Source organism: Macrobrachium nipponense, chromosome 23 (assembly GCF_015104395.2).
Source record: "Macrobrachium nipponense isolate FS-2020 chromosome 23, ASM1510439v2, whole genome shotgun sequence".
NCBI lineage: Eukaryota > Metazoa > Arthropoda > Malacostraca > Decapoda > Palaemonidae > Macrobrachium > Macrobrachium nipponense.
Genome location: NC_061090.1, coordinates 16,332,186 through 16,347,995, shown reverse-complemented (window position 1 = coordinate 16,347,995; position 15,810 = coordinate 16,332,186). Strand labels below are relative to the sequence as shown.

General features: G+C 40.2%; 1 protein-coding gene across 3 annotated transcripts in view; it reads left to right on the top strand.

Annotated features, from left to right (window-relative positions):
* Positions 1-15,115, top strand: part of LOC135199003 (aldehyde dehydrogenase X, mitochondrial-like) — a 46,419-nt gene extending 31,304 nt beyond the window's left edge. For 2 of the 3 annotated variants that reach the window (XM_064226933.1, XM_064226920.1), the window contains 5 exons: positions 8,423-8,587; positions 8,808-8,965; positions 11,064-11,138; positions 12,178-12,270; positions 15,041-15,115. In XM_064226933.1, the coding sequence (XP_064083003.1) occupies positions 8,423-8,587; positions 8,808-8,965; positions 11,064-11,138; positions 12,178-12,250 (471 nt within the window). In that variant the 3' untranslated portion in view covers positions 12,251-12,270; positions 15,041-15,115. The remainder of the gene's footprint in view (positions 1-8,422; positions 8,588-8,807; positions 8,966-11,063; positions 11,139-12,177; positions 12,271-15,040) is intronic. The other variant, XM_064226928.1, reaches the window with a different exon arrangement.
* The last annotated feature ends 695 nt before the right edge of the window (positions 15,116-15,810 follow it).

Sequence of the window (15,810 nt, the reverse complement as noted above, 5' to 3'; positions counted from 1 at the left end):
TATAAAGTTTATTTATAGTGCCTTGTACCCTTTAAACTAAAATGCTTAAAACGGCCTATTTTAACAGTTCACTGCCTAACTTTATAGTTAAAACAAAAATATATCGTAAATTATCATACTAAAACAATTTAATATTTCAAACAAAAATACACCCTGAACCATCATCCCAAAACACCCCAAGTCATCTTACATTACCCTCCTACAACTGTTATTCTCGAGTATATACACCCTTAGAATGCTTATAACAATGAAATACAAATTTAATAAATCTTTCTTACAGAATTGTGATGACTAATCAAGTTACCCCTGTATACATTAGCATAGTTGTTTTCTCTTAGTACAGTATTGAACTTGTTCTGTTTTCCTTTTCCCTATAAAGGCTCTTAATTACATAGAATAACAGTACCCATAGAGTAAGATAAAAGCCTTATTATTAATATATACTGCAGGACAGTAAAAGCTTTTACGTATTATAATTTTCTCCCTCACTCAAACTCCCAGCATTCCAATTTTAAAAAACAGTTAGTGCTCAATCCAGAGACAAAACCCTCGAATCGATAATTCCATTTTGCCCTGATGTATCTAGAAGTACATATACTGCGGTCCATTATATATATATAATTGTTACCTTATTTTAAAGTTCTGTCGCGTGTCAACTTCAGTATGAAAACGGACTGTTTACATTACCTATGTGCATCTAAGAAACTGATGATTGTGTTTGAGTTCTAAAGTAATTTTGTGTTCAGAACAGATATCTAAATTTGAAATGAAAACTGTCAAAGATGTTTATTTAATTACAAATATTTATTAATTACTTTTAGTGAAAAAATTGCATACTGTATATAACTAATAGTTATTTCCTTATTTAACTAACGTCATAAAATGCTGGGCTCACATTGTGGAGGGTAGTAGTAGCCAGTGCATTTTTTTATTACATTATCATACTAACATAAAAATCAGTGCTATGGATAGGAGGCTAGGTTTGTCCAAATCAATTTTAAAGCTCCTTTTGTTCATGAAACTTACCTGTCAGATATATATATAGCTGTATTTTCAGAAGTCCGACAGAAATTAAAAAACTTACGACACACGTAGTGGGAGTCAGGTGGTTAGTACCCATTCCCGCCGCTGGGAGGCGGGTATCAGGAACCATTCCCATTTTCTATTCATAATTTTTCTGTCGCCGGTGTTGTAAACACAGATTTCAGCACCTCCGTCTTGAATTTAGGAAACTTGGCTACTATAAGTACCCCTTTTTGATTTTTTGGTATCTTGACATTTGGATCGGTGGCTAGGCACACGTTAATTGTGGATTTGATTGATTTTGGCTTGATTTCTCTTTTAATAAGATGTCTGGTTCTAGTTCGGCTAGCGCCAGGTTTTGTACCAAGAGTGATTGTCGAGGTAGGCTACTGAAAAGCATCAGTAGACCCTCATACTTTGTGTAAGAGTTGCAGAGAGCATGATTGTATGTATGAAATTCGCTGCAAGGAATGTGAGTGTCTTTCTGATTCTGGATGGAGAGCGTATGAGTCCTATCTGCGTAAGCTTGAACGGGATAGGTTAAGGAGGTCTTCCTCCAGGAGCGTTTCAGGTAAACGTCAGGAAGTTCATGTTTCTCCTACTAACCCTCCTTTAATCACTACTCCTAACCCTGTGTGTTGCTTTCGGGCCCTGAAACAGTGTCTGTGGAGGGTAATACCCTTACACTTATCTTAGAGTCGATTCGTAATTTAGAATCTAAAGTGCTCGCCTTAGAAGGCAAAAGTGAAGGTGCAAAGTGCAGTGACAGTGCTCCTTCGTTTGTGGAGGGTGCGTCAGATCGGCCCCATTTCGCCTCTAGGCCTAGACCGCTGCCGGACTCCCAGGTTTCAGGGAGAGGGCATGTCGAAAGCCGCAGGAGGGCAGGAAACGGGGAACGCCACCGATCTGACGTGCCTTCGGCAGTATCTGTTGACGCTACCCAGACTGCCAAGGAGCGTGCGCGTGCACGTCTCCTGAAAGAGTGTTTCTCTTCTTCAGAGGCTTCCTCCCCGCACAAGGGGTGGAGCTCTCAGTCTGTTTCACGCCCGCTGAAAAGGAGCGTTGGTGATCGTGACGCTTCACGTCCAGTTTTTGCTCTCGAGCGGCGATCTTCGCCTGAGAGTATGTTCGCAGCCTTCCCGCCACAGAAGAAACGTAAGGAGTCATCGATGATGACTTTGTTGAGCGCCCCAGTCGCTCCCTAGCGCGTGCAACGGCAGTTTCTGGGAGAAGGAAGAAGGGCGTTCCCCTCGCCCCTCGCCTTCTCACAGGATCAGCCCGTCACCTGACAAGGAATCCTCTCCTACTGAGAAGATCCTGCGCTCTTTGCAGCAACAACTTGCTGATGCTCTTTCTAAGAGAGGGACGCAACCACGTCCCAGGAGAAAGGATGACCGTCTTCCTGTGAAGAGATCTAGAAGGTCTCCCTCTCCTTCTCCTCGCTCGTCTATCTCTCCACTTTCTTCGCCTGCTAGAGTTCGTGCGACTCCCCAGCGGCTCTCTAGAGGACGTGAAGAGGAATTTACTCGCTCTGCGCATGAAGCGGTATTACCCGCTCGTAAACTTGCGGTGCGAGAGCTCGATATTTGCGTGGACGCTTCGGTGCAAGTTCAGGATCTTGACGCTCGGTCGGAAGCCAAGCGAGCGCCAGTGGCATCTAAGAGTGCACCGGCGGAAGCAGAGCGCGCGCGAGATGTTAAGCGCGCTTTAGTGAACATCATTCGCAGTGGACGCCAAGCGTGCGCCAGCGGACGCCAGCAGCGCGCGAGTGGACGCCAATCCCGCGCTAGTAGCAGCCAGGCGCGTGGCCGCCAGTTGGACGCCAAGGTGTGCGCCAGCGGACGCCAGGTGTGCTCCAGCGGACGCTCGGGTGGACGAGGATGTGGATTTTCGTCGTCACCCACCTGTTTTTGATGAGACTTTGCAAGTTACTTCGGGTCTTAGAGAGACGACCGGAGTTTCTATTAAGGAGTCAGCTTTGCCTTCCACTTCACAGCAACGCTCCTCTTGGAAACTTAGACCAGATAGTCTTAGTTCAGCCTTACTTCCTCCAACTTCACCTGTGTCGGAAGCAGAGGTTAGCGACGCTTCGGTTGAAGTTGATGATGAGAAACCTTTGGCGGCAGTCTCTTCTGACTACCAGGTATTGACCCGCCTTCTTCAATCGGAGGTTTGAGCACTTTTCATCCGGAAGCTCCTCGCTCTCCTCCTTCGCAACTTTCTTCTTCCAAGATCAACAAGGTCTCGGCATTTGTCAGAATGAAGAAGTCCCTTTCAACTAAGAGGGCTCTTCATAAGGTCCATGACTGGATGGAGAAAAGGAAGTCTCAGGGAAAGACTTCTTTTGCCCTGCCACCTTCGAGACTTAGTGGGAAAGCTGGCATTTGGTATGAGACGGGAGAAGACGTAGGTATTAGACTTCCCTCGTCAGCTCAAGGAGACTTCGCAAGCATTGTGGATGCCTCGAGGAGGTCTCTCACCTGTCCTCTTCAAAAGTTTCCTGGTCTACTACGGAAATGGACCACCACCTTAAAGGCCTCTTTCGGACGTTAGAGGTCTTTAACTTTCTAGATTGGGGTCTGGGAGTTCTGGATGCCAAGTCTAGGAGTTCCGACTCGATTAGTCTGGGGGAGCTGTCCAGCGTAATGTCGTGTATGGACAAGGCCGTCAGAGATGGTTCGGAGGAGCTTACAGCTCACTTTGCACAGCTCTTTGAAGAAGAGATCCCTGTTTGCAATTTTACAGCTAAATCTGTCTCTCCATCACAAAAAGGCAGATTTGCTCTTCGCTCCTTTTTCGGATCATCTCTTCCCCCAGGCTATGGTAAAAGACATTGCTACCAGCCTACAGGAGAAGGCCACGCAAGATCTCCTCGCACAATCTTCAAGGAGACCTGGCGGTTCCTTCGTCCTCGGGAGTTTCGATTCTCAAGAAATCGAAGCCCTTTCGAGTAGTTCTTCATCGAGACCAGCCCCTCGAGGAAGAGGCACTTCAGAGGCAGAGCCGCTGCGCTTGCCAAGAACAAGAAGTGAAACAGAAGTCTTCAGTCACTGGTTGGAGCCAGGCTTCAGCTTTTTGCGCAAGCCTGGGAAGAGAGAGGTGCGGACAAATGGTCCTTGGACATCTTAAAGAAGGGTTACCGGATCCCGTTCCTGAAACCACCCCGCTGTCTTACGACACCCAGGGACATGTCACCTTCTTATCGGGGAGAAAAGCAACAAGTGCTTTACGATCTGCTAGATCAGATGATCGTGAAACACGCCGTAGAAACAGTCTCCGACCTGAATTCCCCTGGATTTTACAACAGACTGTTCCTGGTGCCAAAGCAGTCGGGGGATAATGGCGACCGGTACTCGATGTCAGCAACCTGAACCTCTTTGTCATCAAGCAGAGGTTCAAGATGGAGACACCTCAGTCAGTGATGGGAGCCTTAAGACCGGGGGATTGGATGGCTTCACTAGATTCTCCAGGACGCGTATTTCCACGTCCCCATACCACCCCGAGTCCAGGAAATACCTGCGGTTTGTCCTGAAAAGGAAAAGTGTTTCAATTCAGGGCGCTCTGCTTCGGACTCAGCACTGCTCCGATGGTATTCACCCTACTGATGAAGAACATTGCGAGGTGGCTTCATTCTTTCCAAAGTCAGGATCTCTCTCTACCTGGACGACTGGCTCGTACGAGCCTCCTCGAAAGACCGGTGTCTGGAGGACCTTCACACGACCTTGTCGTTAACGAAGTCCCTGGGGCTTTCTGGTGAACCTCAAGAAGTCACATCTGACCCCTTCTCAGTCTTTAGTCTATCTGGGGATTAAGATGGACTCGGTGGCTTTTCGGGGCTTTTCCGTCCTCCAGGGGCGACAACTAGATTGCCTAAGCAAAGTGTCAACCTTTCTGGGGAAAGAATCATGCCCTCCGGGGTGAGGGAATCGGATGAGATCTGCTGGGGCGACCATTTCCTCACTGGAGAAGTTTGTTTCCCTAGGGAGGTTGCACATCAGACCTCTTCAATTCTTCCTCGTCGGACAATCTGGAAGCACCAAAACAATTTGGAATCGATTCTGGTGTTATCAGAAGAGGTAAAGGAACATCTAAGATGGTGGACCGACCCTTTGAAGCTCGCAGAGGGTCTTTCCCTCAAGCTTCAGAGCCAGCGACCTAGTGTGTTTTCCGACGCGTTTCTTCAGCGGGGTGGGGAGCAACACTGGGGGGGGGGGGAGGAAGTGTCAGGCACCTGGAGAGGGGAACAGTGTCCTGGCACATAAACCTCAAGGAGCTGGCAGCAGTTCATCTGCGCTCCAGTTCTTTCAGAATGAAGTCTCCGGCAATGTGGTGCACATCAACTCGGACGGACACCACAGCCCTGGCATACCTCAAGAAAGCAGGGCAGGAACCCACTCTCGATCCCTGTTCTTCCTTGCAAAAGAGCTCCTGTTATGGGCGAAGGCACACGACGTCTCTATCCTGACGAGATTCATATCAGGAGTAGAAAACGTCCGTGCAGATCTGCTCAGTCGACAAGGTCAACTTCCTGCCGACGGAGTGGACCCGTTCATCTCAGGAAGTATGCCAGAGGTTGTGGAAGTTATGGGGATTGTCCTCTCGTAAGACATCTTCGCAACTTTCAGGACAACGAGACTCCCGCTATACTGCTCACCAGTTCTAGACCCAGGAGCAGTAGCAGTAGACGCCCTTCTTTGGGGACTAGACGGGACTAGACGTATATGCCTTTCCCGTTCAAGATCCTAGGGGAAGTAATAAGGAAATTCGCGGCATCAGAGGGAACGAGGATGACTCTCAGCGCCCTTCTGGCCAGCGACCGACTGGTTCACAGAGGTCATGTCTTTTCTAGTAGACTTTCCAAGGACTCTGCCTCCAAGGATAGATCTACTCAAACAGCCCCACTTCGAGAGGTATCACAAAAACCTCCCCGCTCTGAGTCTGACTGCGTTCAGACTATCCAGAAGTTGGCCAGAGCGAGGGGTTTTTCAAGACCTGTGGCGAAAGCGATCGCAACGGCAAGAAGACCTTCTTCTATTGCCGTATACCAATCAAGTGGGCTGTTTTTCTGGAGCTGGTGCAGGAAGAAAGGCATTTCCTCCACCTCTACCTCTGTGAGCCAGATCGCAGACTTCCTTCTCTACTTGAGGAATGAAGTTCGCTTAGCGGCATGCCTACGATAAAGGCTACAGAAGTGTGCTTTCTGTAGTCTTTAGGCATAGAGGGCTGGACTTAGCCAATAACAGAGACCTTCATGATCTTCTGAAGTCTTTCGAGACTTCGAAGGTATCTCAACCAAGAGTTCCTTCTAGGAACTTAGACATTGTTCTAAAGTGTTTGATGTCCAGTGGATTTTGAAAAACCGCTCAACTTAGCTTCGCTTAGAAACCTTACAGGAAGAACTTTTTCTAACTGCTCTGGCGACGGCGAAGAGAGTTAGTGAGATCCAGGCAATAAGCAAGCATGTTGGGTTTAAGAACTCTGATGCTGTTTGTTCTTTAAGCCCTATGTTCTTAGCAAAGAACGAAAACCCTTCCAACCCTTGGCCCAAGACATTTGAAATCAAGGGTTTGACAGAGATCGTGGGTAGTGAGCCAGAGTGAGTCCTGTGCCCTGTCAGGGCTCTCAAATTCTATTTAGACAGAACGAAGGACTGTAGAGGACCTTCGGGCAACTTGCGGTGCTCTGTTAAGAAGCCTGATCTTCCCATGTCAAAGAACGCGCTTTCCCTTTCTTCTTGAGAGACACCATTAAGGAAGCTCATTCCACATGTAGTGATAGTGACATGAAGCTTTTAAAAGTGAATGCCCACGAGGTGAGGGCCTATTTCGACCATCGATAGCCTTTGTCACAGAAATATTTGGCACTCAGTGACATTTTGAGTGCCACAATATTGGGCGGAGCAACTCGGTGTTCGCTTCACACTACCTGCGGGAGGTGAAAGCGACATACGAACATTGCTCGTCGCTTGGACCATACGTTGCTGCAGACACTGTTTTGGGGGCAGGAGGTAGCACTCATCCTTTCCTTTAGTGGTTAGGTGAGCTTTTAATTGTGTGTGTTTTTGGTTGTGGGGTCGACCGCCCGAGGTGGATCTCCCTTCTTTAGTCTAGTTTAGTGGAATACCTTTGGTAGACTAGGCCAGGTGGTTTTTTACTTCGTTGCCCTCATTGTATGGTCAATGGTCTAGTCACATCGTGGTCACGCCCCCGTTGACAGATCATCTTGAGTGCACCAGCTTATAGGTCCTCTACCCTCGCTGGCAACTCTAGTAGCACAAGCAAGACTTACGTGGCAGTAACCACGAAGCCAGCTATGGCTAACAGGTAGGAAAACCAAGATATCAATTATCTGCATGTATATGTTTCCTAAAATTCTATTCTGTCTCTTCCCACCACCAAAGGTGGGATTCAGCTATATATATATCTGACAGGTAAGTTTCATGAACAAAATGATATTGTAATGATACAATAAAGTTTGTTCATACTTACCTGGCAGATATATATAATTTAAGTACCACCCACCTCCCCTCAGGAGACAGTGGAAATAAAATTATGAATAGAAAATGGGAATGGTTCCTGATACCCGCCTCCCAGCGGCGGGAATGGGTACTAACCACCTGACTCCCACTACGTGTGTCGTAAGTTTTTTAATTTGTCGGACTTCGGAAAATACAGCTATATATATATCTGCCAGGTAAGTATGAACAAACTTTATTGTATCATTACAATATCATTTTTGACTTGCACTATATTTTTCCCATTAGCTTGTTCCCTTTGATCACTAAACTGTCCAACTGCTTTTACTTGACCTTACTCTGATCTCTACCCCATATGAAATCAAATGCTGTGTGTAAACCCTATGAAAAATCTAGATGTGGTGACTGTGGTCTCATTTAACTTTTTAATGTTTGTAATGATAGGAGTAAAAGCAATAACCATTTCACCCCATTGGATTCCCCCTAGCAGCAGGGATTTCTGTCTTGGTTAGGTGACTGTTCTGTAGTAAAACTGCGTAGGTGCATGGTCCGTCACCACTCTTCACCCAATATACGCACACATTGCCAGATCTCACAAGATTCCTTGCTTCATCTGTGATTTAACCGGATCCAGCTAGGCGCTATAAATTATCCCATTGTTAAGACCGAAGGTTTGTCGCTATGAAAAATACTAATGGTCTTAGAAAATTTTTCATTTTTCATTCTGTATCGGGCATTGTAAAATGTATAAGGAAAATTAATTTTAAGGAGCTTGTAATTTTTCAGTCTTAGTGCCTGTGTTTGCCCCTTTTGTCCAAGTAATCTACTTTAGTATAACTAATGTTCCTTTTAACTGTATAAAGTACTTTCAGGAGTGATACACATTTAGGGTGCTGTTAATTGTTGATTTTTGCTGTCCAACAGGTTAGCCAGTTGCAGATGGAGAGAGTTTTAGGATATATTGAGAAGGGTAAAGCTGAAGGAGCCACTCTGGCATGTGGGGGGTCCCGGAAAGGAACAAAAGGCTATTTCATTGAACCTACTGTTTTCTGTGATGTTGTAGATGATATGACCATTGCAAAGGAAGAGGCAAGTTTATGTATATTTAAATGCATTCAGATTCTGTATTTTATTGATCCAATTATTCATTTGTCAGACTTGAAAATTTTGGTACATCAGTAGTACAAAAGTACACTTGTTTCATTAAAAAGTTATAATTTGCTATACAAAATTACACTTAAAAAGTTGTTACCCTTTATTTAGGGATGTGAATATCAGAATGCTTGGAAGTTCTTTATTTCAATTTCAGATATTTGGGCCAGTTCAAGTTATTCTTAAGTACAGAACTCTTGATGAAGTGATTAAGCGTTCCAATGAAACCGAGTATGGCCTTGCTTCAGGTATTATTACCAAAGATTTAGATAAAGCTCTTATGTATGCACAAGCTGTACGTGCTGGCTCAGTTTGGTAAGTAGTGAAGTAGCTACAAGTTTTATTTTGACATTATGTGGTTTCTTAATCAAGTGTTGTCTGTTTCTTCCAATTCTTAGTAGGTGAAGTTTCATTATGTTCTAAATCTAAGATGAAAGAGATTTCAGTTAGGTCATGTACTGTATCTGGTATTTCATGTCTATACTAATGACATATCTTTGAAAATTGTGTTAATTTTAGCCTTTAGTGGTATTTTTTATAAATTTTAAACAATATTTTGTCTGTACCATTTTGTTCAGATAAATTATTTTAAAATGATTTATTGACATATCTGGGAAAACACTACCATTTTGTTATGGTAAGAGTAAAAGTACTGAGTGTCACTTACACAACTAATAGCCCTCTCCAAGACAGGTGCGTTCTAAAATGATACATACATGAAAACTTAGGTTTAAAATGGAGAAGTTGGTGTGGAAGTAGATATAAAGTTTTAAGCAGAAACCATTACACCCCAGGGCTGTAGGATACTGCTAAGAGCCATCAGCAGTGCATCACACAGTGCACACTGTAGCTGGTATCCATTTCTTGGGAACACAGTATGATTATGATGGCTATTGAGAAGCTGGGTATTACGTATGTATCCACATTTGCGGTGTGTTGCTTACAAACCTGTTGAGGATGACCGTTAAAGCATAAACATAACTGTAATGATCATAATGACAATACCTTTGTCAAAGTCCAGGGTCTTTATGATATTTGTTTTTAAGGTGGATACATACCAGGTTGATACCAAGAAGCTGTATCAGCAGTTAACTTTAATATAAAACTTTCCACCACTTGGATTTTTAGTTGTCAGTGATTCAGAAAATTATTTTAAAGTTTTCAAAGTTGTCTGATAAATCATTTTTTCCTACAAATCTAAGTGTGTTTGTCACAAATTAGATGAATTTTGGTGTAAATTTTGAATCCTTGAACTTGCTAAGGTAGGTTTTACTGGAAATGAAGAGGCTGGTAAGGCAGCCATCTGCAATTAATGTGACCAGGTCAGATGTACCTATTCCTGCACATGATTTTTTATAATGTCACTTAAAAACCATAATCATTTGTAATAACAAACTTTTAAAATAATGAATTTGACAACAAATTGGAGTAGTAAACCTACTACTAGGTTTTGGTGTTCATTTAAAAAAGAATACCACAGTGAAGTAGTAGTATTTTGTCATCAAATAGATCATACTCAGTTGACTAATGGACTTTACTCAGACCCAGAATGCAAAGAAATGCTTATAGTTGAGCATTGTGATGGTCCACTTTTCTACCAACAGCAAATATAAAGTTTGGTAAACAAATTCTTGTAAGGAATGTAGAAACTTAGTCATTAAATTTTTTAAGTTAATTTATTATAAGTTCAGTATAGTACAATATATTAGGGCTGTCATGTAGGCAGTATTAAGGTTCTTTGCAGCATGCCTTTGGCCCCTAGCTGCAGAATCTTTCATTCCTTTTACTGTGCCTCATTTGATCTTGTCTAATCTTATTTACCTTAGCTGTATCCCTATCTTGAAATTGTATTTTTGGTACAGAGTATTATACTTTGCATTATTTTTCACCTTTTGCAATCAAATATTTATTGCTCATTTTGCGCATTTACAAATGGATTGTAAAGATGCTTAAATACATATGCAATATTTTTATTGTTTGTAAACTACAAATGTCCTTTTAGGTGTTTCTTAATGACTGCTAAATTGTCATGTTAGCCCTGTGGGAGCAGAGCTTTTGGTTTAATTAATTCCCTACTTGGTGAACCTATTTTTGACATAAGAACATCCTGTGATTGAAGAGTTTATATTGTTAGGTTAAGCTCTCCTTATGCCAAGACAAGTCTCTGTTATTTCCCAAGTGTTTTTTTTTTTTTTTTTTTTTTTTTTTTTTTTTTTTTTTTTTTTTTTTTTTTTTTTTTTTTTTTTTTCATCTGAATATTTTACCATATACATTTAGCACTGAAGATATCTAGATAGTTAACTTCAAGGGTCATCTTATGGTAGGTGACCTGTTGTAAGCTTTTATTTCAGGGGTTAGGGCATTTTGTTGCTTTTACAAGATTGACTTTTAATGCATTTTGTTGCTTTTACAGGATTAATTGTTACGACCTGTGCCTTCCGCAAACTCCATTTGGAGGCTACAAGCAGTCTGGACATGGCAGGGAACTGTAAGTTTGCGATATTATTAAAAAGGTTGTTCTTGGAATAAGGTTCAGGCGTATTAGCCTTGTAATTCTTAAAGGTTAACCATCAAGTATTTTTTTTTTTGTAGTCGCCCCGGGTATCAGAATAATTGACTGCTGATCCAGTGTCTATTTTAATTACAGTAAGGTATTAAGAGTAAGAATAAAAAAAAATATCAGTTTTGTTTGTGAATTCTAAAAGATCATTTTAGTATTTTGACTTGATTCAGTTAGCTGTGCTGGTACTAATTTTAATATTTGTATGGAAACTAACCATATGATATAACATGGTTGGATGTGAAGTATTCCAGATTTTTAATATTTTGCATAGTCTGCTATAGCTAGAACTAGTAAAGTATTTGTGCTCACTTCTGTTTATTGCTTTGCTAGGTCTTTTCTATGATTTTAATTTTTAGGTTCACACAAATTGTTGAGTGACTGCCTTAATTAGTGATTAATACCTCCCAGTGTCAAAATGTGGTACTTTCAGTATGTCTACTGTATTTTGTGTGAGGGAAATCTTTAGAGAAGTATGTAAAGTGTCTAAAGTGAAATGCATTCGTTTCAAACATTTATGTACTGATCCAACTTCAACAAATTTTTATAGTGTTTACATTGGACTCTCGGCAAGAAGTCACTCAGATTGAGGAAGCTTATTTGTATGTTATGTGTTAGGAAGCACTGATGCTTAGAATGGTAGAAGGTATCAGAACCTCAAGTCTCTCAAAAAGTATGAGAAATGTTTAGTAGTTTTTTCATAATACAGTAGCAATACAATAATTTTGTGTGTATTCATAAAAGGAAAGTTTCCATTAGAGGTTTAATCAGTCAATATGGTTACCCTTTTCCCAATTCATGAATGCATAATTAGATAGAGCAGATGTTATAAATAAATAATCTTTTTGTGTACAATTGAAGAATCTTTCAACCCATATGCAAGGAAAAAGGAGAGATGAAATATTTGGATTTGATATTAAGCCCAATTGCTGTGTCCTAATATGAGATGTGGATTTTTCTTTTTCAGAGGTGAAGAGGGTCTAGCAGAATACTTGGAAACCAAGACCATTTTGATAAAGGTACCCCATAAAATGTCCTAAGTCTCCTGTACTGCATGGGGGTATGTTATTATTATTATTATAATAGTTTAATTGGATCCTTGAGTCAAAATTCTTAGCTCTTAGGATTGTCCAAGATTATTACATAATTGATGTATACTGGCTTTTAAGTAAGACATGATCTTGTATTTTTCTCTTATTTACTAGTGGGATAATATAATTTTAAGTTAAGATCCTGATTTCATTTCCCAAAATCTTTCTCTTGACATCTCGCCTCTCTTTTCCCATATATATAGTTCTCCCTCTTCAAGGCATGTCCACTGCCAAGCCAGAAATGAAGCACTTACCTTTTCATCATTTGCCTAGTTAATGTTTAAACATATATATACCCAAATTAATTATAATTTTTGATAGACTGCTGATTGAATTTGGAGTTACGGCATTAATTTGACATTCCCTCATAAATAAAATGCGTCAACAGTATATTCATGTAGTTTTCTACAAACCACACAGCTTCAAAGTTGTAACAAAGGCCTTTCTAGCAATCTGGTTATTATTTGGTTAAACTGTCTAGTAATAATTATTTTTCTATGAAGGCCTCCACCATAACATGGTAATAAGTCCAGATCAACATAATTCATAGTAGCTTTGTCGAATTCATCCTATACTTAAAATTGTGATTATAATAACCTGAGTTTGGCCATTGTAAAATACTTTTCACTTGCAATTATTGTGCTGTCTATCCTGTCTTCGCTACTTCAGTCTTTCCTTAATCATTTCACAAATATTTTTCAAGTAGTTTTTCAATTTAATCATGTATATAGTTGGATAGCATGTTGGTTGTTCAGGAAATCGATAGCAAACTTGGGAAAGTACTAACAAAAATTATGTTCAAGTAACTGTTTTACAAAATTAGAAGGTACTAACAGAAATTGTTCAAGTAATTTTTACATTAGAAGCATTAAGTTACCTGTACTGTATTAGTAAGTTTTTGTTTGTTCCTATGAGGATACAAAACCTTCATCTTTTATATGAATAACTAAGTGACTGCTGAGGTAATTAAAGCCTGTAACAAGATAGTGTCAGGCACATGAGTGGGTGGATGCTGCCCACTCACCTGCTAGTAACCCAGTCCCTCTTTTTCTATTTTGATAATGTAGTCTACATGTCTCTGCTTCTCTGGTCAAGGAACTTGACTTTGCTTTTAAGCTTTGTGTTATTTGTTTTGGGGTTCAGTAAACAATTAAAACAGTTTTTGTTTGTTCATTTTGTCATGAGTACTTGAACAACAGATGAATTTTGTTTTTCTTGTTTCAAGAAACTGTTTTGTTTTATAGAAGTCTGCAGGTTTGCCACTGGTAACTTGTGCTTACAGCAGAACTTGGTTTTTTATAATAAACTCTTATCAATGTCTTCCTGTGCAGGTGCAGATTGTATGGCACCTTCCTGAGGAGTGCCAGTATTTTATTCTGTCCTGTTTTCTTTGTTTGCTAAAGAAACAGGGGTGCCTGTTCTCTTTGCAATTATCCTTCGGTATTTACTTTGCATTCTCTCTTCCTATAGAAGAGATGCCAAACATTGACCCCTAAGGAGATCAAATCTCCTGGAGAAACTGTTGGTTGGTTGCAAGACTTCCATGGGTGGTTCTGTGGTTAATTCCCTACTTCTTCAGGATCCCTGGAAGTGACAAGATATTGGCTGAAAGTGTGCAAAAACTGTCACAGACGCCACATCCTTCTTTGGGCATGAGCTCTTCCCAAGTTATCTTGTTCTTGGATTTGACCTAGCACCGCGCCCTCGGCTTGTACTTGATCATGATGGGCCCCCGGCTTGTTGCCCGTGGTATGGTCCTTGCCCTCTTCCTCTTGACTGCAAAAAAGTATATTTGCTCTGCAGGATGTTGAATAGTTGAGGGCTGTGTCTGCTATGACTGTTGGCTATTAAAAGCTTTGTTCAGTCTGGTACCTTGCAGCGGAAGATGTCTTATTGAGGGGTACAAGTTAATGATGGTGCTATGGACTTCTCTTTCAGTTAAAAGGGCTTTCTTCACTACTTTGGGTTAAGGGCTGTGATGACCATCGAATTTAAAGGAATTATCGAATTTTAGTTATTAGCAGTATTCAACTGTTTTGTGTAAAACATATCTTGAAGCAGTAATGCTAAAAAAAATTATTTTGGATGTTCATGGACATTATTGTTCATTGCTTCTATGACACTGAACTCCAAATTTATAATACTTAAAAAAGTCTATGAATGATCGTGGATAGGATCAAGTTTGAGTTAACTGTGTTGTGTATGTAAATAAACATTTTTTAGCACTATGTAATGCTTTAAGTTAAGATTAGTTCATGGACAATTTTGTTCACTTGCATGTCACTGTGAAGGACAAATTGTGTAAGTGTAAAAAAAAAAAAAAAATTATTCAAAAATAGTAACCCACTAAAATATCCCTGTCACTGACATGTCCTGCAGAGAGAGGGATAACATGCTCAATATGTCCTGATTCTCAGGATTCTTGCAACCCCCCGACCCTTTTTTTTTTTTTTTTTTTTTTTTTTTTTTTTTTTTTTTCTTGAAACTTACTTTTTTCCTTGTTTTTTTCTTCTTACTCTTTTTTTGCGAGGAATCTTGAAACTTACTTTTTTCCCCATTATTTTTTTCTACTTGTTCTTCTTTTTTTTTTGTGAGGAAATATGAGTACAGTATTAAGGAATAAACATTTGTTTGGGGCACCTTATTATTAACAAAAATACGTAAATCAAAATATTGATAAATGAATAAGCTGCTTGCAGCCTTAAGTAGTATTTTCTAATATATTTTCTATCATTTCAGGTTCCATCCAAATTATGACCTCTTTATTAAGAAGCTGGGTGATCTTGGATTTTTTAATAAAGTATATTCATGTAATCATGTTTTCTTATATTGCCCTTAATTATAATATTTTCACAGGAAGTACCTGATAATGTTTTCTGGCTAATTCCTCTAAAGCAATAAAACAGTCATTTGATTCAGTATGCTTCAACTTAAATAATATTTATCAGTAGCCAGTAGTTATTCAAGAAAGTTCAATAACAATAATCATAGTGCAGATACTGTAGTTTCCAGCATTCAATTTGTTGACCATCAGTGAAACCAGCTGCTTATGGCAAACATGTAAAACTTGAAAAAGCACATAATCCAGGAAATACAGTACTTAGTTGAGCATAATAGGAGTAGTTAAATGTCCCTGTTAGTCCTGGGACATTTACAAACTAATTTGTCCTGTAAATCCAATTTATTATAATAGATATACTACTAATTTTATCAGTACACTACTGCCTCACATCCAGTCGACTCAAATCCCCTCTCAACAGCAGTAGTGCATCAAGTGGTCACTTGTCATGTCAGGGTACCTGTAAGATGACCCAAGCTTTAATCGACGAATTTTTTTTAAATAACTTTAACCGCAAGTATTTATACATTTTAAATCCATTTACTGTACCAACTTTCAAAGATTATCCTATGAATGATGAAACTTAAATTTGATAAAATAAAAAATATATATATATATAAATAAAATTTTAGTCTCAAGACTAACCCCATGAAACAGATAAAAGTGAAAT